A 22,791-nucleotide genomic window follows, 5' to 3' on the forward strand; every position below is an offset into this window, starting at 1 on the left:
GCAGGTGCCCGGCCCGAGCGGCCACGAGCAGCAGGGGCTCGCCCCATCACCTCACCTCAGAGATGGAGACGCCGTTGCGGTACCAGGTGACGGTGGGTTTCAGGGAGGCCTTGCTGAGGCAGTGCAGGTACCCCGGCTTGCTCTCCTCCAGCTGGCTGTCCTTGGGCATCTCCACCCATTTGGGCACCGCTGGGCACAGAGGCAAGGGGTCACCGCGGGGCCGCTCGCCACCCGCTCCGGCCAGCACCAGTACAGACCACGCAGGAGGCGTGCAGCCCCCCCCCACCGCCCCGGGGACCCCACGGCCCAGCCATGAGATGTGCCATCCCACCCCGGCTCACTCCAACCCCCCCGATCCAGCCCCTTCCCCTGCTGCCAGCCCTTCTCGGACAGCTGCCTACTAGCCACAGTGATGCTCAGCTCCTGCTTCTTCTCCCCAGCCTTGTTGGCAGCATGGCACGTGTAGGTCCCCGCGTCCGTCTCGGTGATAGCGGTGAAAACGAGCTGCTCGGCCTCTTGGTGCACCCTGCCAGAAGCGGGAACTCGTTCGTGGTTCCTCTCCCACCAGATTTGGGGCGGGGGTACCCCTCGCGGGGCAGTGCAGGCCACACGGTGCCCCTGGTTCGCCGTCAACACCTTCGGGGAGAAGGGTGCCATTTCGTCGATCTCTGAGAGGAGCGACAGACAGCAGGGATCAAACAGGGCAGGAACGCGTAAGCCAACCCACCGCCACCATCTTCGTCCTCCTCATCATCCCCACGGGAGGCGCCAGCCGAGGGAGGGAGGGAGCGCACGAGCTACGTTTGCTCCCCTCATCCAGGCAGGGAGGACGAGCCGTTTCACCGGTAACCCAAGCCGTCCTGCGCGGGCCGACCCATCGGGCTACAACGTCACGTAGCTCCAGAGCGACACCCCGACTCCGGGACCCACCGCCCGCCCCGCCACCAGCCCCAGGGCCTCACCTGCGAGCCGCAGAGTCGCCTTCAGCACAAGAGCTTTCCCCCTCTGCCCACGGCCAACGCACTTATAGACACCGGTGCTGCGAGCCCTCACCTGGGTGATCAGCAGGGAGCCATTGGTGAACACGGTGGTCCTGGGCACATGGGGAGAGGCAGAGGGCTCAGTGGGCATCTCGTCTCCGCAGGACACGGGCCAGAGCCACCGCCCGGTGATGTCCTACACGAGCCCGTGGAACTGTGCTGGGGATTCTGTGGCGGGGTTTTTTGGTAGCAGGGGAGGGGGCTGCAGCGGTGGCCCCCTGGGAGAAGCTTCTGGAAGCTCCCCCGGCTCCAAGTCGGTCCCACCTCTGGCCAGGGCCGAGCCAATTAGCGACGGTGGTTGTGCCTCTGCGATAACGTGTTTAAGAAGGGGAACCTGGGAGGGGGTTGGGACTGGTGAGGAGGAGTTGGGAGAAGGACGAACACCCCGGGCAGTGGAAGGAAGGAGAAGGAAGGGGGGGAGGTGTGTCAGAGCACAGACCCCCCCCTGTATCCCGTGGGGAGACGGCAGGGCCACCCCCCTGCCACCCGTGGAGGTCCACGGTGGAGCAGAGGCCGACCTGAAGCCTGTGGAGGAGCCCACGCCAGGACAGGCGACTGCGCTGAAAGGAGGCCGGGACTCTGAGGGGAGAAGCAGCCCCCGCTGCTGTAGTTTGGCACTGGGAGGGCTGCACCACGCCGGGGGGGGCCTGGGGAACGGCTGGGGCCCGTGGGGAGGACTCATGTTGGAGAAGGTTCCTGGAGGCCTGTCTGCAGCGAGAGGGGAGCCCCGGGGAGCAGGGGAGGGCTGGGCGGCGTTCCCCCCAGCTCCCCAGAAGGAAGGAGCGGCAAGCTGGCTGTGACCCCCATCCCCTGCCCCTGCGCTGCTGGGGGAGGAGGGGGAGAGATGGGGAGCAGAGCTGAGCCCGGGGAGAAGGGAGGGGTGGGGGGAAATGTTTTCAAATGTGGTAGTGCTTCTCCCTGTCCCACCTTGTCTGTTAAGTGTTGCCTTTTTTAATGTTTTGAATTTAAGTGATGTGTTCTCTTCTTCCCCTGATGATTCTGTCTTTTGCCTGTGACTATAACGGGTGAGCCTCCCTGTCCTTAGATGGATTCTTTGAGCCGTTTCTGCTTCATTTTCTCCTTCCCATTCCTGACAGGGGAAAGGGGTGAGCAAACCCTGCATGGTGCTCAGTTGCCCTCTGGGCTCAAACCGGGACAGGAACCAAGAGGGAGATTTTGTGCAGAGTCAAAGCTTCCCGGCGCAGGAGCAGCAGCACACGTAAACAAGGAGATGGTGGGAAATGAGATTTCATGGAGGAAATGAGCTACTAGAAGTCTGTTTCTTGTTGAAGAGCTGGCTCCCACCGAAAGATGCATCACCAAACTGGGCCAGCTCTGAAAGCTGGCACAGCCAGGGATGGGGATAGGGGGCACAAGGTGGCTCCTGGGACCTGCCAGGTATCCAGATAGCACCCCTTGCCTTCCACAGTGGCTAAGAGATATCCTGGGCTCCAGAAACACTGTCCACAGGCAGCCTGGGTTGGGAGATGTCCCCAGCTCTGGGGATTGTCCCGTGCGTAGGTGTCTGGGGCTCAGAAACAGTCCTGTCTCTGGGAGTCACCACGCACTGGTATCTGGAGGTGCAAGACAGCCATGGGGCCAGTGATCACTGTGCAGATGTTGGGGGCTAGAAGGTGTCTCTGAGTCTGGGGATCACCACCTGTGGGCATCTGCTGCTGGGACACGTTCCCTGAGTCTAGGAATTGCCCTAAGCGGGTGTCCGGGGCTTGAGGGGTCCCCAGCTCCGCGAAATCGCCGCACGTGGACATCTGGGGCCGTGAGACGTCCCCAGCTCTGGGCACCGTCATGCGTGGGCATCTAGGACTTACAGCCCCACAGAGTCATTTGATGACAAACTGCTTGCCGAGTCCTCTGCAGATAAAGTACCAACGCCCTGCTAAACCCGAGTCAGCCAAGCTGAGAAACCAATCCCAACGGCCAGCCCGATGCTGAATGCTTGCCCTTGGGCACAGCCCGAGGTCTGTCCCCTCTCCTCCCACCCCCGCCCACGTCATCGGTGTCCCTATTACTTGGATCTGTTGGTGATGGGGCTGTCTTCAAAGAGCCACTCCAGCGTGGGAGGGGGCACGGCTGCAAACTGGCAGTCAAACATGGCCTCTTCATTCTTGGTCACGATGAGGTCCTGCGGGACGATCACCGCCTGAGGAAAGCTCTCATCTGCAACGGCAGAGACCACAGGAGGGTGAGAAAAGCGGAGTGGCCTCTGGTGTCCCTTCACTGGTGCTCTGGGGGAAACTTCAAAAAGAGCTGAGCACGCTGCAGGTCCAAAGGAGCCTGCAGACGTGCCAGCACCCGTGCAGTGACGCAGTCCCAGCCCAGGACAGCACATGGCAGCTGCTCTGGGGAAAGCCCCTTCTACTTCCCAGCAAAGCCCTGCGCACGCTGGGCTCCCAGCAAACAGATCAAACCTGTCGCTGGACTGCAGATTCCCTCGTCTGATCCCAAACACCTCTCAAAGATCAACATCTGCCCTCCCCGGGCCTTAGCCTCCAAAAGCCAGTGGGGCATCTCAGCCACGCGGCACCGGCGTCAGCCAAACCAGCAGCACCCACAGCCTCCAGGCTCCAAATTGTGTTTAAAGAGGGAGGACCCTTGTGCCCCAGTCCCAGAGACGACAGCACAGCCCTGCTCCAGATAGGCGCAGGGGCAAATTAACACCCGTAGACAGGGTAGGGCTCAAACCCAGCCAGGTGTGGCCAGAGGCAGGCCTGGCAGAGGCTCTGCACAGAGAAAATCACACCAGCCTGACACTCCCCCCCCCTCCCCGCAGCCCGGCTCCCACCTTGCGAAGAGGGGAAGCTGTCAGCAAAGCAGGAAAACAGCCGAGCCCCCAGGACACGACTCACCGATGATACTCAGGGTGAAGTTGTTCTGGCTGCAGACGGACCCGACGGCGCTGCGGGCGCAGCAGTAGTAGAGGCCGTTGTTGTCGGGGCTGGCACTCTGCAGGGTCAGCGTCCGCTCCTTGTTGCTGACGGAATAGACGCCGCGGTCATCGGGGAGGGGGGCACCGTCTCGAAACCACTGCCCCGTGGGGCTGCAAGACGAAGGCGAGAGGGTGACCGGGTGGCAGGGCACCGGCAGGGCTCGGCGGAGAGCGCACGTGCAGGGGAGGCAGCCCAGAGATGGCCCGTTTCCCTGGCTCTCCGCTCCCGCGGCTGGCCCCGACACAGACACGAAGCCATGAGACATGCAGCCAAGTGGACGGGACGTGACTGGGAAGCGACGGCGAGTGACCGCAGCACACCAAGCAGCTCAGCAACCTGACTGTGACAGCCCATCCTTACTGTGCTCCTGGCTACGCGGCTCTGAGGAAGCCATTTGCCTTCTCCCCCGGTGCTCAGCCACAGGCTCAATCCTGCCTTTTGCCTTGCCTAGACTCTACTGAATCCTCACGGGAGAGAGGAGAGAGACAAAGAGAGAGGGGAAGAGCAGGCAGCAAAGGGGCAGGGGGACCCCCCCACCCTGGGCAGGGTCTGCTCCTCGGGAGGCAACCCTTACCGCGGGTGGCCGTCGATGTCACACCGCAGCACCACAGCGGAGGAGGGCTGGATCTCAGCTACGCTGGCCGGCTGCTTCAGCACCACACTGCCTGTCTCAATCCCTGCGGGATCAAAAAATAGCAACACAGCTGGCTCTCCAAGCCTACGGAGCCCAGGCGGACGCCAGATCAGTAACAACCAGAGCGGGCGACGAGGACGCAAGCAAGCTTAGAGACGCCCCAGACCTCAAGCCGGCGTGGAGTAAACGGACCCCCACCCTGCAAACGGCCCGCTTTGCGTTCTCCGAGGGATAAGGGGGGGGGGGATCTGAAAGGATCTGCAGTGCTCAGGACACACCTGGTGCAGCAACATCCCCATTTCACATACACAAATGGGGAAGGCGGCAGGAGAAAGCACCTCTGACAGCCTCGAGGACCCTAGCAGGCACGGAGGACGTGGCAGCTGGGCAGGAATCCTGCTTGCTCAGTTGATGCTGATCCCTGTCTGACCACCACCCCCACGGGGCAAAGGTGTTTCCAGTTTCAGGCCTGGCCCCCCCGCCCCTTCCCCGGGAGAGCGTTTTCCCCCCTCCACGGCGGGCAGCACCAGGCCGCCCTCGCCCCACACTCACACTTAATATTGAAAGATGCGTTGGCCGTGCGGGCCTCCTCCCCGGTGAGCAAGTTCCTCGCCACACACTGGAAGTCCCCGGCATCCCGGTGCCGATCCACAGAAGCAAACTGGAGGTTGCTGCCTTCCTTGAAGCGCTGCTCCGTGTCCTGAATGGGGAGCCCGTTCTGCAGCCATTCGAACTCCAGGCCCGCTGGCTCCTCCACCTCACAGCGGAGGATGGCGCTGCGGCCGTGCAGGGCATCCTGAGAGTACGGCTCCTTGGTGAAAAGAATCATCGCCCGGGTCCCCACCGCTGCCAGACAGAAAGAGGAGGGCACATTTAGAGCTCGGGGATAGGAAGGAAGGAGGAAGTAAGCATGTGCTGTTCTCCAGGGTCTCCAGGCAGCTGAAACCGCCGTGTTAGGAGAAGCATAACCGTGCTGGGTTTCTGTGGCGGGGTTTTTTGGTAGCGGGGAGGGGGCTGCAGCGGTGGCCCCCTGGGAGAAGCTTCTGGGAGCTCCCCCGGCTCCAAGTCGGTCCCACCTCTGGCCAATTAGTGGCTGAACTAGTTAGCGACGGTGGTTGTGCCTCTGCGATAACGTGTTTAAGAAGGGGAACCTGGGAGGGGGTTGGGACTGGTGAGGAGGAGTTGGGAGAAGGACAAACACCCCGGGCAGTGGAAGGAAGGAGAAGGAAGGGGGGGAGGTGTGTCAGAGCACAGACCCCCACCCTGTATCCCGGGGGGAGACGGCAGGGCCACCCCCCTGCCACCCGTGGAGGTCCACGGTGGAGCAGAGGCCGACCTGCAGCCTGTGGAGGAGCCCACGCCAGGACAGGCGGCTGCGCTGAAAGGAGGCCGGGACTCTGAGGGGAGAAGCAGCCCCCGCTGTTGTAGTTCGGTGCTGGGAGGGCTGCACCACGCAGGGGGGGGGGGGGGCCTGGGGAACGGCTGGGGCCCGTGGGGAGGACTCATGTTGGAGAAGGTTCCTGGAGGCCTGTCTGCAGCGAGAGGGGAGCCCCGGGGAGCAGGGGAGGGCTGGGCGGCGCGTTCCCCCCAGCTCCCCAGAAGGAAGGAGTGGGGAGCTGGCTGTGACCCCCATCCCCTGCCCCTGCGCTGCTGGGGGAGGAGGGGGAGAGATGGGGAGCAGGGCTGAGCCCGGGGAGAAGGGAGGGGTGGGGGGAAATGTTTTTGAATGCGGTAGTGCTTCTCCCTGTCCCACCTTGTCTGTTAAGTGTTGCCTTTTTTAATGTTTTGAATTTAAGTGATGTTTTCTTTTCTTCCCCTGATGATTCTGTCTTTTGACTGTGACTGTAATGGGTGAGCCACCCCTCCTTGTCCTTAGTTGGATTCCTGAGCCCTCTTCCTTCATTTTCTCCTTCCCATTCCTGAGAAGGGAAGGGGTGAATGGCTGTGTGGTGCTCAGTTGCCCTCTGGGCTCAAATCACGACAATAACCCAAAACACACCTGCCAAAACCAATCCCTGGTAGGGGAGTTTAGTCAGATCTGTGCTTGGATTAGAGCGCAGCTGCTTTAAGGCTATCTCTCCAGGAATCACTGGCACGGGGATGCCAGAGCTTGACACAAGCCAAGGAGAGCCCTCCGCTCCCTGGGGCCAGGGGCGTTAGGAGGGAGCTCCTGTGACCCACTGCTGAGCGCCACGCTTCCAGCATCAAGAGTGCCCCAGATGAGAAACACCAATACTGTTTCTAGGCTTTCCTCAAAGCTTCCCTCCTTGGGATCATATCTCCATCTCACCTCTGCATTCTCAGAAACCACCTGGAAAAAAACTGGTCTGGAGCAAGGATTGCCCATGCGAATAAACACAGAAGCTGCTGGGGCACTGCGCGGGAGGATACAGCAGGGACACCCCAACCTTGTGCTGGGGACTTGCAAGGGGGAGTGGAAACACAAAATTGCAGTGGTTGACCCCAGGGTCTGATGGTGGCCACGGGGTGGCTCTGGAGGTCTGGAAGCATCTCTCTGCAGTGGCGGAAAAGCTGAAGAGTCCTCCTCCACGCACTAACCCCCCCACCCAAGGTCCGGGGGACAGAGCAGTCAGCGCTTCCCCAGGCACTGCCTGACGTGGCTGCTGAGGGACCACGCTCGCTTATTCCTAAATCTGGCTGCAGCCAGCCAGGCAGGCGCTCTGCTCCGGTTACCCAGCTGGCTGCAGAGAGGAAAGCAGACAAAGGGCAATTCAGCACATGCCGGATTGCTGTTGGACTCTGTTCCCAGCACCATGCTCTGCAGGGAAAGAGGCCAAGCCGGGCAGATTTTGAGCATCTCCGAGGCAATCTCTCAAGAAGGCGGACAGGAAAGCGGTCAAAACGGCGCGTTCCCACCACTGCAAGGGAACAGACTTCATAAACCGGTTGCTTAGGCGAGTTACATGAACGGGATCCAAGCCCAGCTGAAGGGCAGCTCCTCTGTGGAGGCTCAGCCACATCCTCCTACCTGGTGTTTGTATAAAAGCCCGGTAAAGGGACACAATTTGACAGGCTATCTCAGTCACTCAGTGCTAAGGGTAAGGGACCCTATTCTGAAGGGGATGTTTGGAGGGAGGCATCTAGATCACCACATTCCAGAAAGCCTCCAGGGCCATTTCTGTGCCTTTGGAGCCCGCTGCGTAGCGCGAGCGCCAAGCAGCACCTGCAGCCACCCATGGGCACCCCAGTGCCAGCCGCACGCTTCCAGCACAGCTAGGCTGAGCTCTCCCGCTCACAGCAGGAGAGATGGACACAGCAAGACACGGAGACGGGCACTTCTCCAGCACTGCTGCTCCTCGGGACGAGGCTCCGGCCTCCCAGCTCCAAGCACACGTCAGCCAGGAGCAGGGGCACTTCAGCCTGCGACTGCCGTGTCTGCTCACACCCTTTCCCCATAGTCCAGACAGAGAGAGCAACAAAGTCCTTCCATTGCAAAAAAAAAAAAAAAAACAAAACACAGAAGTCTGTTCTCAAAGACACCGGGGCAAAGAAGACAGTACTCCAGAGCGCAGAGGTCTCTGCTGCCTGTAGTCTTTGCAAGACGGGACTGTGGGTTCAATTCTAATTTTCAGTCACCCCAAAGAAGCCGCCAGGAGGGGTGCAGCAAGGAACTGGGGGGTCACAGCAACACGCTGCGGGGGTCTAGGATGTGGACCTCGTCGCAGCCTGGCTTTCTACCTTCAACACGCAATTGTGCCACTGACCGCCGTGTGCAGGCCAACATCCCCGGGGGTCCGTCCCCAGCCAGGTTGAGTCCCACAGATCCCGGGTGGATGTCACTTGTCAGCCACACTCGCAGCATTTAAGGCCACCAGGAGTTGCCACTGACTGACCCCCCGTGGCCCGAACGACAGCCCCAGATGGTGCCTCAAGTCCTATCTCCTGGGTCTTGTGCCCCATCAGCATACCGTGCTCCGAGGGTCGGCACGCCCACCGTGCACCTTCCCAAAAGGTAGGAACTATCCATCAGCCTGTGACAGTCGTCTCATGAGCACCGCAGGATGAACGCATGCCCCCCCAAGGTGAAACAATGGGCGGGAACATGTGTTCCTACAGAGGTACACACAGCTAGCCCCCTGCACATCAAATCTGTCTCACCAAGAGCACTCAGCGGGGTAGCAACCACCCAACCCCACACGAACAGAGCTATGTGCTCAATAGCAGAGCAGCTCCGGGGTACCAGGAGCTGAGCTCAGGCCAAAACAGGCTGCTGGGACAGACAGACAGGAGCAAAAGGGGAACAGGACAGTCAAATCCGCTCGGGTTTGAACCTCCAGAAGCTGAGTCTGTCCTCTTCCACAGATAACACCTCAGGGCACCGAGGCGCACGCCCATCAAACCACACTTGGATGGGACAAAAAAAAAAAAAGTGCCAGGTGGCAGCGTGCATTAGGAGAGTTCATGAAGGAGATGAATCAATTCTCCTCTTGGGGTCTCAGCATCCCAAAACCTTTCACAGTCTACTAGTCACGCTCGTGCCGGAGTTAGCGATGAGGCACCTCTCTCTGAAGGTGTAGGCCATTAGGGTCTTAAGACACGGTATTTTAAATGAGGTGGGCTTCAAGCATGAAGTCGGCTGCATTAGCGGTAGAACAACAGCAGCAGAGCTGCTTTTGCCCCATCACTGCCAGCACAGACAGCTGAGAGCTTCAGCTGCCTCATCACCCGTGTCATCCCGCTACCTCAGCATCCCCCACGTCCAGGCAGGAAGGCATGGCTCCGGGCACAGGGCATGTAAAGAAGGCTTGGCACAAGCTCCACGTGGAAAGCAGGGGTTTTACAAGGTGTCCGGGAACGCTGGGATCCAGCTGCCCAGTGAAACGGGAGAAACTAATTCTGTCCTTATCTTCCACACTGGGGAAATGGGCACAACCATCGCGGCTCAAGCGATGCCCCCGCGGTGAAAGTCTCGTGAGCGAAAGTGCCAAAGCAAACTGGGATAAATAGGTGCTAAAGCAGTAAGAGCCATAAACTCGGGTTTTGTTTTGACAATAGCAACGAATGTGCCGCGGGTGGACTGGCTGAAACCACCGTCCCCACCTCGTATCAGATTCGGGCTGCAAGGAAAGACAGGTAGCAGCCAGATGTGACCCAGACGTTTTGGGACGGAAGACAACAGAAGCTCAGAGCGGAACACAGCTTTTCACTGCACTCTCAATTCAGAGCACCGGGGCCCAGTGTTTGCAGATGGGACGTGCTCCACTCGCTCATAAAAGCTGTACAGCCCCGGTCCAGGCAATGGCTTGCAGTCAGCAGGGTTTAAACATTCCCCCCCCCGCTCCCCTCCACTTCGTCTGGGCTTTTGGGACTGAGGCTCGAGCAAGCTGTGCAAGCAGAGGGCTGCCTGTGCGGGATGCCATTACGCCAGAGTTTGGGTAAAACCTGGATAAAGGCAACAGACATCACCACCTGTACCGAATGAAGAACAAAATGCCTCTCTGCTTGTTCCGCTCACCCAGCCAGAGGAACCCCCGGCACCACCGTCCGGCAGAGCCACGGTCACGCGTGGCTTAGCCACCGGAGGCTGCCAAAATTGCCCAGGCTGGCAGATGAGAGAGCTCTTGCAGCAGCTGGTAGAGAGCAAAGGTGACCCCTGCCCAGTCTGACTGGACCCCTTCAACAACAGCACGTTTTTACTGTGGTTCCATGGGCTGACCTGGGCTGGCCCGCAGCGCTGGGAGCTGCTGAAAGAAGCAAAATGACTCTTTCTCTTCCCCTAGTGAGAGCCACCCCAGAAAATACCCAGCAACACCAAGTTTGTTGGAAATCAGCTTAGCAAGCCCGAGCCAGTGCAGAGCTCTCCCCTCTTAACACAGCTGGGCCAGCCGCAGTCCCGCAAAGCCGACGCCAAGCAGCAGCCCCAAATGCACGCACTGGCAAACACTCTGCACACGTATGTGACACAAGCCACCCCTGGCTGAGAGAAAAAGAAACCCTCAACACATGTTTCTGGCCTAAAACCATTTCAGCTGCGGCTACAGAACGTTTTTCAGGAACGATTCAGCCAGATTAGATAAATACATTTGGAATGCAGCACACTTGAAAACGCCCAGTGGTGTTTTACCCAAAAGTTATTTAATTAAAAAGCAAAACCCCCCCTGTTGAGGTAACAGATGAAGGTTAAGTGAATTGTGTAGGGAAGTCGAACCCGTACCTACAGGTCCCCCAGGGTATCATTCACACACCACAGAGCAAATCATCTGCAGGGAGGGGACTGGCACCAGCAGGACGCACGAGGACAGAGAGAAGAGGAGGCTCTGCGAGCGTACTTACGGCAAAGATCTAAATGCAGGAACACGGCATCCTCCATGCAGAGGTATCCCCCTGCTCAAAATTAATTTCATTTATTGAAAGAGGCAATTAGCACCTGCCTAGGAAAAACACTCACACTGCCAGCCTGAATTTCTACCAAGTGTATCTCAATTCACTTTTTTGCTTATCCCTGAGATTTGGCTGTTGCAGCCTCCTCCGAAGGTGGGCTGGGCATGTGTAGCATATTTCAGGGTGACGAATAAAACCAGCAAAGCCACATCCAGGACAAACTTTGCGAGCAACCCTATGAAGTTAGTCACTGCTGTCTGAAGCTCTGCAGAGCGAGTTCTCAATCCTGTCCACTCGCCAGGGAGAAAAGGGCACTCCACACCGGCAGCGAAGGAGACCCAGCCCCGCGGCAGCCAACCCCTTCGAGCGCTGCCACAGCATTATTGCAGGGATTTGGCAGTAGAGTGCAGCACAGCCTGGGAATGGCCTTGGTTTGGGGCTGTTTTCCAGAGCTAGGAAAGTAAGAGGCATCACTGCTGATGTTTTCATCAGCCAGAGCTATAGGAAAATGCACCAAAAGAGCAATAAGGATCTGAGGGAGCCACTCCAGAGCTGGGGCTAGCACTGGGAAACCAGGGCTGAAGTTTTGGGGGATGCCAAAGTTTTGAGTCTCTGTTCCCAACGGGGCAGCACCAGGTTTGGTACATCCCGGGCAGAGAGAGGCTGTAGGGCTCTTGTGGAAGGAGGTGGCAAGCAAACTGCCCAGCCACGTGTCCCAGTGCTCACCCCTGAGGCTGGACGCCGTCCTCCCGCGGAGATAGCTGGGCAACGGGCAACAAAGCTCAGGGGCAGCGGCTCCTCGTGGGGCGCGGGGCTTTGTAGTCGTGGAGAGGCAGACAGAAAAGGTGTGTGGGCGGCAGGACTGGCTGGTGGGCCATCAGCCATCTCTATTTAAGGCTGCAGCCACCGAGGGGGTCTGTGGCCCTGGCAGTGAAAGCACCCAGCCCACCTTCTGCACCATAGCAAGCGGCCTGAGAGCACCACGGGTACTGCCTGGTGGGGTCCTGCCACGGCAGCAAGCCCAAACCTTCATCTTTCAGGCGTCAAGGGCACAGGACACCATTACAAGCCAGACCTCGAACCAAGCCGGGTTTACCATCTCTTGCCTAACGCCTCAGTGCCAGTCCCACACCAGCACTTGCCTGGGGACCCTCCAGTAGCCCAACCCCATCTGGCTGCCCCAGAGCAACTGTGCGAGCTGGGGAGAGCAGACAGCACATCTCCCGCCCTGCCTGGCAGGCCAAGTCACCTACATCTTGAAGCAATCCCCCCAATCATTGTCTCCTTGCCTAACGACATCGCTTGGGAATGCAGCCTCAACCGCAAAGCCCCCAGCTGCTGCACAGACCCCGATCCCTGCCGTCTCTGCGGCCATCCCACTCACCTACAGCCGTGCTGGGGAAGCAACAGGCAAGTTGGCTCAGGGGCGCTTGCACCCCAGCAGCAGCTGTGGGAGGAAAGCAAGCCGGCACGGATCTCCGCCAGCGACGGCTAGCCTCGGCGGGCACTTGCCACGGCTGCAGTGCTCCACATCCCCAGCCCCACGGGAGACCCAGGCTCCCCGCAACCCTAATCCACCCGCTCCCAGGCACGCTCAGCGCCCAGCTTCTGGGCACCTCCTCCCCGAGCTAAAAGAGCTCTGGACAGAGGGCAGAAAAGGAAAGGATCCGTTTCCCTTTGTACCCAAAAGAGCCTAGGTTATCAACCTCTTGAGACACCACAGCTGATGCAAGGCTATGAGTAATCCCAAAGCTGCTTGCAACCAAACAAGGAATTGGAAGCATGGGAACGGGATTCGGGAGAGGGCTTTGTGCAAGTTTAAGGTTTCCTGGTTCCTGGTCACTTCAGCAAAGTTCACCGTGGGTCAGCTCAAGCCAGATGTGCAAGCCAGCTCCTTTGACGCTCTGCATCAAAGGAGCTGCAACTCATCTGCAGTGCCCAGGACAGCAAAGCCCCAAGCACCCAAACTGCATCCTTCCTCTCTCCAAAGGGGAACCATCCTCCTCCTCTTCTCCCCTGCCAGCAGGAGACCTCTGACCTGCCCCAGCCGTGGAGGGGGACAACTGGCTTACAATAAAACAAAAACCCACAGGTACCAGGATGCAATGGAAGAAGCTAGCTGCAAAAACCGGCGCAGCCAGCTCCCCCAGGGAGTTCTGGCAGAGGACACAGCTGGCCAGCATCTGTTCTGGCCTCTGAAAGCAGAGAGGACCTCAAACACTCCCATGCCAGAGCACGGCAGCTCACAGCTGCCCCAGCTCCACTGTGGGCCCAGCACTCCCTGGGGATGCACAACTAGCTTGCAAGCCTCAGCCCGGAGGTGGGAGCTGGATGTGTTTACACCACCAGCTCAGCACCTAACCGGACAGAGAGCTTGGTAACACGCTGCTAAACACTTGTTCCCTGTCCGCTTTCTTTAACGGTTAGCAAAGATGCCGTGTTCCACAGGAAGGCACGGCTGCAGCACACAGGTTGGGAGCCTGCTCCCCAAACCTGCAGGGCCCTTTGCAACACCCATGGGGCAAGGAGCACAGCAGCTCACCTGGGGAAGGCCCTGGGTACCTTGCAGCAACCACACAGTGCACTTTCCTGCAGAGAGGAGGCCAGGGGTACAGCTAGGAGAGAGGAGGGTGGCCCTAGCCCCCACCGCTAACTTGAGGTGGGCAGCGGGAGTAGCCCAAGTCCATCCCCCCCAGGCTGCAGCCCTTCAGCCTCAGACGGAAAGAGCAGGGTTAAAAGACACTTTCACCACGTTCTGCCGAGCGACCAGCTCTGGATGTGTCAGCTAATTCACGAACCTCAGCAAAGCCAGTTGGCAGCGACAGCTTTTTGCCCCCTGGGAACCCACTGCCGGTGTGGCACCAGCCCACCAGAGCCACGCCATCACCTTAATGCTTCTGGCCCCGCCGCTGAGGAAACAAAGCCTCTGCCGTCAACCTAGCAGCCACACAGGCTGCTCCTCTTTGATGAGGAATCAATAAGGAGAAAGGAAGGTTTGGATGAGCTAACGCACTCGGGACTCGAATCACTCTGCAGCACTCGCTCCCAGCTCCGTAGGGCTGTAGCAAGGAAGACAGAAGCAGAGCACTGCTTTGAAGCTGCCAGTGCATCCCTCAGCAGCATGCTGCTTAGCTGCTGCTAACCCCAAGCAAAATTAACAACCCAGGCCACCGCTACGAAGACCACCTGGCTCCCTGCAAGCCCAGGGGCAGGGCTAAGGGCCACGAGAAAAGCAGCCCTTGAAGGAAAGGAGCATCAGACCTCAGCAGAAGGGACCGAGAAGCTCATACTCGGGTCTCTCGTCTCAGAGAAGCTCACCATGGGATGGACGTGGACAGCCCCAAACACGGGACTGATTTATTGCCACGTTCTCTGGGAAAGACATCAGGCCCCAGCAAAAGTCGGGTGCCAAAGGCAACCATGGCCGGATTTTCAGAAAAGACCATGACCCGCGCTCCATCTCAAGGCCGCAAAAGGCGCAGCAGGGATCGTGTTCGGAGTCCTGGACTCTCACAGGTTTCAAGAACACATCCCCAGAAAGCATTCTCGAAAGGTCTTGTCCTTAGGAGCATCACTGGCCGCAGGCAGAAGCTCCTCCTGCTGCCAAGGCCTCGGGAAGGGCTCCCCAAGCGCTGGGGCTTTGCTTTTGGCCCCTCGTGGATCAAAATGCAGCAGACTCCGCGTCCCAGCCCCGGGCAATCAAATCACTGGGCTGGAGCATCTTGCTGGTGCAGAGGAAGCACTGAGCCCCCCCCCCTGCAAGAACTCCCCTCACCGCGGGCAGGTTTAACTCTTCACGTGCTGGGCAGGCACTCCTCAGCAGCGGCTTAGCCCATGCAGGCTCGGCAGCAGTTCCTACAAGGGAGCGACGCTGCAGACGCCGGAGTGCTGCCAATGCTCAGGACTCTCACCAGACAGCCTGCCCTTCCTGCTGCAGCCAGGCGCAGCGTGCACAGCCCCCACCGGCCCTACGATCCCGGGGCCCCGGTGGCCTCCACGCATCCCTCCCTGTCCTCTCTCTTCCCCATCCCGAGCCGTCAGCAGCACTTCTCCGCTTGCCTGCAGTACGCAGGCTCCTTCCAACCCGGCCACGTCTGCAGAGAAGCAAGCCAGCCCTCCCCGGGCCAGGGGAGCCACAAAGAGCAGCACACAGTAAAACCACTCGCCTGGCCTCTCCTCCTGCCCTCTCTGCCGTCACTGGACCAGCCAAACACTTTAGTACCTTGATCTCACCTCCCGATCCCCACCCGCTGCAGGCTGGAGGATGAAGGCAGCCCCAGAGCAAGAAATGCACACCAGCATCTGCTCTTTGTCCTCGCGAGGCTCTCGGTGAGCGCAGGGCCCCATACAGACCTCCCATTCACGGCTCAAGCGAGCCATGTGTTTCCTGGCACAGTTCATTATGAACATGCTCCTATAAAAGCAGATTTTTGGCATGCCAGGACCGGGAACGACATATGGGTCAGCTTTTCCTCCCCTCCTGGTCACAAACACATAACCAGCAGGGCTCGTTTGCACCAGCTGAAGCTGTAGAAGCAGGCAAGAAAAATCGTGAATGCTTAGTAACACAAACAAACCCCCTGCCTCGCGGGCCGGTCCCTATAGCCACATAAAGCAGCTGCTCAGAGCATGCCAGCTCCACGCACAGCCTATTCCACCGCTTAGCAGATACCGCGGAAGCAGCAGCCAAGCCAAACACCCTGAGAGATTTGCATCTCCAAATGATTTTCAGCCAGCGTGTTCCTCTGTGCAAGAGAGGTTCCAGTTGAGAAAGCCTCTCAGACGGGAGAAGATGCAATAAACCACTCTCCCACCAGGCCAGATGGAAATGGTTTGATGCAGGCAAGGAGCTCTGGACACGGCAGGCTTGGTCTGATCAAACCCAACATCTGGAAAGTCTTTGGGCACCCATCATAGAAGCCTTTTAAAAACCGAATCATTTCCCATTCCAGTTAAAGTAAAAACAAAAACTCCCTCTGCACCCAGGGATAAAAAAAAAAAAAAAAGAAAATTAAAAAAAATCATTCCTATTTGAGTCCCCAGCACAACTGGATGGGTACAAAACAGCATTTCCAAGAAACGCTCAGCTAGAGCGGCTTTGGCTCCGTGAGCCAGGAGGAACCGCACCAGCACCGAGGAGCTCCAGATCTGGGGTAAACGAAGCACGGTCGTTCTGGGGTGGATCAAGACGATGAGGGATTTGGGAAAACACCATCCCTTTGCCCCTACAGTTGTACCACGCATCTGTACCCCTGTTTGCTCAGACGACCACCTCTCTCCCCCTCTCTCGGCAGTTTGCTCCGGACCCCGCGGGAGCTGCGACGCCTGCACACCACTGCACTTCGTGCCAGCGATCACACGCATCTAGCTCCTCTCTGCATATTCCACGGAGGGGCCACGCCAAATCAGCCTGCCGCGCAGCCGCTTGCATCCACGGACAAAGTTTCAGCTGCAAAGCACCCAGACGTGCAACCTCCCAGGTGGGATTTGCTGATCCAAAGGAGAAGCAAGCCGGGATGAAAGCAGGCACAGAGGTACCCCCCACACACACCCTGTAACAGCCGGGGGCATCTGCTCATCCCACAGTATTTGGCTGCTTCGCTTCCCAAATGGAAAGCGCAGAGCTGGTCCACTCTTTCCCCACTTCCATCCCTGTGAGCCAACGCAAGATTACACCTGCCCAGACCCCGGCCTCCCTCGAGGACCCCACCAGGAGCCCCTGTGACATATGGTAGATGCAAGCCCTTGTTTGGAAACATCTTGGCTGCTGGCCTGCCAGTGAGTGACAACTGGTCTGCAATGGGACCAGAGTCTGGGCTCGCGCCTGGGGGGCCAACAGCACCTCTCTCCACTGCCCTCTGCGTGGAGGGGTGCTTTTAAAACACAGGCTCCAAGCCGAGAAGCCAACTCTGCCCTTCAAACCAAGCTGTAGAATTAAAAAAAAAAAAAAAAAAAAAGCCACAACCACTTAGCACAATTCCCATTAGCCTCCCCAGAACTGCTCAGAGAGGCAAGCAAGCTGTGGGGGATTTTCACCCCCGTGGTTTAGCAACCCTCCCTGCCCCTCCCTTCCAGGCCCGGGATCCCAGACTTGGGAACAGCTAAGCCCGGTTTCTGAGCAATTATCACAAGAAAGCAGCACAAAGCCGCTGGGATTTGAATAGTGCAAATCCATGGCTGGAGCGATCGCTGACGGTGACGCTGGGGTGCGGCTGGCCATGGGAAGAGCTCACTGCCACCCGCGGCGGGGAAGCGCCTGCAGAACGCTGTCGCACGCAGCCCCCGTCCCAAAGCAGGCAGGAACCGCGCACACGTGTGCCGCGGGAGGGGGAAAAAAAAAAAAAAGAAAAAAAAAAAAAAAAAAAACACACACAAAAAAAAAAAAAAAAAACAGCGTAACTGAGAAAAAGGCTCAGCACGAGGAACGTGAGCCCAGAGACCCCGACGGCCGTCAGCCGAGCTCGCTCGCTCACCCAGTTCAACCCAGTTTGTTTGAGGTTTCCCTGCCTCTGTCCTTCATGCTGCCCATCCTGCTTCCCCAGCACAGCACCGACCCTGCGAATCCCAGTCCCCTCCCCAGCCACACACCTCTCAGGCTGGCTTACTCCGAAAACCACCGTAATTTCTGCTCCGGGAGCTCCGCAGATACTCTCACAGCTCTCTGCCTTCCTCCTCGCACCAGCAGCAAGCAGAGACCCCCCCCTTTCCTGCGTGCTCAGAGCCAGGCGGCAGGATAAGAGAAGAGCCACCCCGAAAGCAAGGGGACACGGTAACCTCTGCAGCCAGGGCCAGGGCGGTGCTCAGGCGATGAGCAAGAAGAGCAAGAGTTGCTGCCATCCTGCAGCCCCAGAGCGATGGGAAAGTTTGGGGAGGTTCCTCCTCATTCTGGCTGCTGCCAACCACCGCTTCACGGCAGGCTTAAGCCGGGCTGGTGGGAGAGCCACCACGCTGTGCAGTTTCCCCTCTAAGGACTGTGCCCTTCAGGGTGTGGAAGATGCGCCCGGGCTGAACTGCCAGCTGTGCGTTTGCCCCGCGGTCTCTCCCGACATCTCAGCGCCTTGCTCAAACGGGGGAAAGCTAGAGCAAGCCAGGGAAGTCCCAGCGGGAGCCAAACTCCTTGGCTCCCCACAGCAGCCGGGACTGCTGAACCAGAACAACTGGCCTGGGAGCAGGGTGACACCGCTCTGAGCCATGGGGCTGTGCCTGTGCTCCTGGAACCCACTGCAAGAGGAGGCACGGGCACCTCCGGGGGGGGGGGGGACACAACGTGCCCAGCCCGGGGGAAAGGATGCCATTCTGTTTGGCCACCGAGGCAACCGGGTGGTCCCAGGCCCCTGTGAGAACCCCACATGCTCCCCCCCCCCCGAGCCCCTCTCCCGGAGAACCAGCCCCAGCCATGCGCACGGCGCTGGGGTGGCGCAGATGGGAAGGGGGACAGGGCGAAGTTAGCAGCCAGACCACAGCTCCTGCCCAAACGCCAAAGCCTGCCGAGCGCGGGCGCTGCCGGCTGCATTGCTAAGCTCCAGTGAGCCACGCAAATGCCTCAGGGGTGACTCAGCACCAGCGACAGGCTCGCTGCACCCCGCTGCTCCTGCCAACTGACTCTCCCACTCGGAGCCCTCGAGCGATTCCCTGACTTCCTCAGAAACAGTGATTTATAGGTGACATGTGCCACCGGCGGCAGCGCAGGGCAGGGCTGGAGAGGCAGCTGATGTGGAGGCCAAGCTCCACTTTTCTCCCACGAAAGGGAAGACGGCAGGCAGGCGCCGAGGAGCTGCACGCTCCCCGTGCGGCGGCCTCGGGGGGGACGATGCTTGCCCCACAGTTTAAGGAAAGGGCACGTGAGAATGCAACGGTCTTTACCGAGCAAAACCCCCCCTCGGCAGTAGAGGAGAGCCCAGGCGGTGTTGAACAGCCGGGGAGGTCCTGCCACAGCGGGAGAGAGCTGCAATATATCTGGCTCAGCACCCGTCGCCCCGGGGCTGGAGGCGAGACCCGCCGCCTCGCGCGCCCGAGAACTCGTCCCACGGTCTCGTCCCACGGCCGTTGGGGCCAGCACCCCCCAAGGGATCACACAAGAGCTTGCCGCTACATCCTCAACGCCCCTTCCCTCGGGCCCGAGGAAGGCTGGTGTAAGCTCCTGACAATCCAAAAGACCCGGCCAAGAGGGATTCCTCCACGGCAGCCCTGTGTGCGTGCAGGGAGCCCCTGGCCAGGGCTTCGCGTTTTTCCTGTTCCAGCTGAAACGCCATTCCAGGAGATGATGGGAAAAACCAGAACGAGCTCCATAAAGCTGCCTGGCGCTTCCCTTCAGCAAACGGGAGCCCCAGCCGGCCCAGAGAATGGAAATTCAGGCAGCAGAGACAAAAGAGGGGGCGGGGGGAAGGAGGGGGGAGTAGGAGGCCAAGGCAAGGGAAGCAGCGAGAAGAGAAGGAGCATCCCCACAAGGCCTCCAAGCAAAGCCAGCTGCTTCGTCAGCGCACCGTTAGAGAAGACAAGGCTGCTGCTCAGAGCCAGCCCCTCTCCACGCAGCGGGGGCCGTCGGGTCAGCACCCAACTCAAGGCTGCACTGGGCACGGCACACTCCTGCCAGCGAGCCCTCCTTGCTCTCTCCCGAGCCAGTTAGTGGAGGAAGAAGCAGATCTGGCACCGAAGCTGCTTGAGCCAGCTGCTTCTTTGACTGCTGCTACCAAACCCACGGGAAGGGGGAAAACCTCCCCAGTACCACCCAAGCCTGCGCTCGCTCTCCGATGTGCTTGGTGAGGACGTCTTGCAGATCCTGCTTTCTGGGGAGGGGGGGGGGGGGGGGGGGGCCCAGCTGGGAGGGTTACAACCTTCTCTGGCAGACCCCGAGGCAGACCCGGCTCACCAGCAAGCTCCACAAACACCCCGAGAGCAACAGAGCAAGGACAGCAGCTGCGGGGGGCCGACGGGGGAGAGAGGAGGGAGTCAGGGACTCGCACCTACACCAGCAGAAGTTACCCTGGGCGTCCCCCTCTGCGTTTTGCCAACAGCTCTGTGTTTACACCATCTACAGGGACCCCAAGCCCACTGATAAGCAAACCCTCCAGCCCCGAGGAGGACTGAGAGCTGGGGACAAAGGGACAGCTGCACTCCTGAGCCTTGCACGCAAGGAAGCAGCCAGGGAGCTTTTTTATCTCCCAAGCCCTGCTCCGGGATAAATATTTTAAACCTCTCTCGAAGTCACGACAGTGTATTTACAGCTAAGTTTCCCTTCGTTATTTGCTTGTGGAGACTCAGACGGATTTGCCACGAAGCCAGGAATAGGCAGCTGGCCAAGTTCGCCACACAGCTTGCGGCTCATGGGAGAAATGGTTCACCCGGTGCCACGGTCTTGAAAACGGCACCCGACGTCGCGGCAACCGCTGCAGGGATTCAGGTGTGCCCGAATGCGTCCAGCCCCTCTCTGCCTTCCCAGGAGCGAGGGAAAAGCACAGGGAACGGGGGGGGCTACCACACAGACCACCACATCAGGGGCCGGGCCGCGGGTCCAGCTCCAGGTGAGGCGAGTCTCTAGAGCATCCCGCTTCGCTGCTCGAGGTACTGCAGGCTTGACCTGTTTGTTCACCCCCAATAGGAAGGGAAGAAGCTCCCAGGAGAGGTGCTCCTGACAACACGAACCAGCTTTTCCTGGGAGCCACCACGGTGCGAGGCAAAGCTAAAAATTGCCCCATGCATACAGCAGTGCCAGGGACAAGCGGAGCGGCCAGAAGGTATCGAGGAGACAGCTGAAAGGGGCCTCACTCCACCAGCTGCACGGCTGCCTTTCCGATTTATATGGGCTCTACACTGCTGGGTTTTGACCTCTGCCTGCATCTGAAGGTTGCAGAGGAGGGACTGGTTGCCCAGGGCTTCCCTCTGGGTTTGTCTCATTCCTGTGTCACCCCTCATGAGTGTTTCACTAGTCCAACCTGCCAGCTGCGCCCTGCACATCCATTTTCGGTCTGCGTGGCACTGCCTTCCTCCCGGCTACAAAGCATCAGCCACCACTCCCCAGACCTGTCTCCAACTACATCCTACAGGTCTACAGATTTCACCCGGCTCCTTCTTCGCTTCGGTGCTGAAAAGCTGAAGCCCAGCCCCATTCCCACGGTCACCGTCTCTGGCTGGGCAGGGCAGCACTGCTGTCCAGCTCCAGCTCAGTACCTGCCGCCCGGGGAAAACATCACCAGGGAGGCTGGACCTGCAGTATCACCTCTGAAAGCAAAGAGGGCACAGAAAGGAACAGTTACTTGATTGTTTTCATTAGAGCCATTTCTGAATCTATATTAAAAGCCACAAGAATAGGAAAGCAGACAGAGAAGCTAATATTTGCTCTGCTCATGCATTATTAATTAAAAGGCAGCTTCTCCATCAGGCATTGCTACATTATCTCTCAGCTAAAAATGGAGAAAAGTCACTGAGTGGGAAGGATATGCAAGCAGGGCACTTTCTGGAATACTTTTACAAGTCGGTAACTAGGCAGAACGCTTGCTACGGGCAGATCTAATGCAAAGCTCCAGTGACAAATTAAAGAAAAGCCTGGGTGTAAGACTCGCAGAGACAGAAATTCGTACCAACCAAACCCCCTTGAAAAACAAGTGCTTTTCTCCATAGCGGCAGGACGGCTGATTCCAAATGTATCTGGAGAACAAACAATTCTTATCAATCAGTCACTAATCCACCAGCGGGAAGAGCACCGGGACATCCTAAGCAACCAAAGGCTGAGGAAGCACAGAAACAGCGGCAAGAGACATCCAACAGCCAGGTCCTGGAAGAGTAAGAAGTTGTGCTGAGATATCTGCAGGTGCCTGGCTGCTCACGGTGGCTGCTCAGCAATCCAGGTAAAGTGGATCGCTCCACCAAACCCAAGGCACACCTTTGTGTGCACAGGAGCCACGCAGGAGAGCATCTCCAGCGGCGAGAGGAGAGGCCAAGCCCCAGCAAGGCCACGGGAACACAGCGTGACACTGCAGGATGCCCTGCACGACACTCTTGTTCCCTGGGTGCTTCTGCTAAAATATTAACCATTCACACTGATGGTTTTTGCTTTAGGCCACGTGGTTTTGAGACTCCTCCTTAGCTGAGTGGAGGGATCCTTATCAAAAAAGCCTCTGATTTCCAAGAACCACCTGAACATCCCAGCAGCCCTGCCCCAGCTCTGCGCTGATTTCTCACCATCTGTCGTGGAAGCCTGGCTCAAGGAGACAGGAGCAATCTCAAGATGGGGGTAAGGAAGCCACAGCCATACCTGGCAAAACAGCAGTGCTCAAGGCCTGGCATCGGAGAGAAGCCGAGCAACGGGAAAAGTCTGAGAAGGGGACATGTGGCATGCCATGGAGGAGGGGGTCTGGGTACAGAAGAGGAACCAGGAAAAGGGGAGACAGGAGGCACAAACGCCAAAGGAACAGCGGCACCTGAGCCAGAGCAACAAGGCAGCAAGCCAGAGGCAGGACCCGGGCAGAAGGATCAATGCTGCTGTGCCAGGCGAGGCCCCAGCAAGCAGCTCCTCCACGTACACGTCTGAAGGCTGCAAGCGCACGCAACATGCAGGGAGAGCCATCAGGAGCTAACTCGGCAGGAGAAAAATGGCCTTCGGAGCTCAGCTTTTGCTTGGAATAGGGTGGGTAACCATCTGCTCAAACCTGGCTGGAGGACAGAGTGATGTCCAGGCAATCGGCTGACATCCCACCACCTCGCTGCTACCGAAGGAGGCTCAGCCCGCGGAACCGGCCGCTCCGGCGGCACCTACCAGGTGCTCTCTCAGGCGGCTCCCCGGGTTCACCGCAGGCAGCACGGAGGGATAGGAACAGAGAGGGATGCCAGG

The 22,791-nt window shown here is 58.9% G+C and overlaps 1 protein-coding gene across 1 annotated transcript in view; it reads right to left on the reverse strand.

Moving 5' to 3' along the window:
• Window positions 1–22,791, reverse strand: part of PTK7 (protein tyrosine kinase 7 (inactive)) — a 39,155-nt gene that overhangs the window by 9,112 nt on the left and 7,252 nt on the right. Inside the window, exons 2-8 of the mRNA XM_042789611.1 lie at window positions 5,175–5,468; window positions 4,563–4,665; window positions 3,908–4,098; window positions 3,071–3,218; window positions 963–1,093; window positions 402–668; window positions 56–189 (exon numbers count right to left, since the gene is read on the reverse strand). Of these exons, the coding sequence (XP_042645545.1) occupies window positions 56–189; window positions 402–668; window positions 963–1,093; window positions 3,071–3,218; window positions 3,908–4,098; window positions 4,563–4,665; window positions 5,175–5,468 (1,268 nt within the window). The remainder of the gene's footprint in view (window positions 1–55; window positions 190–401; window positions 669–962; window positions 1,094–3,070; window positions 3,219–3,907; window positions 4,099–4,562; window positions 4,666–5,174; window positions 5,469–22,791) is intronic.

Source organism: Tyto alba, unplaced genomic scaffold (genome assembly GCF_018691265.1).
Source record: "Tyto alba isolate M040663 unplaced genomic scaffold, T.alba_DEE_v4.0 Super-Scaffold_16, whole genome shotgun sequence".
Classification (NCBI taxonomy): Eukaryota; Metazoa; Chordata; class Aves; order Strigiformes; family Tytonidae; genus Tyto; species Tyto alba.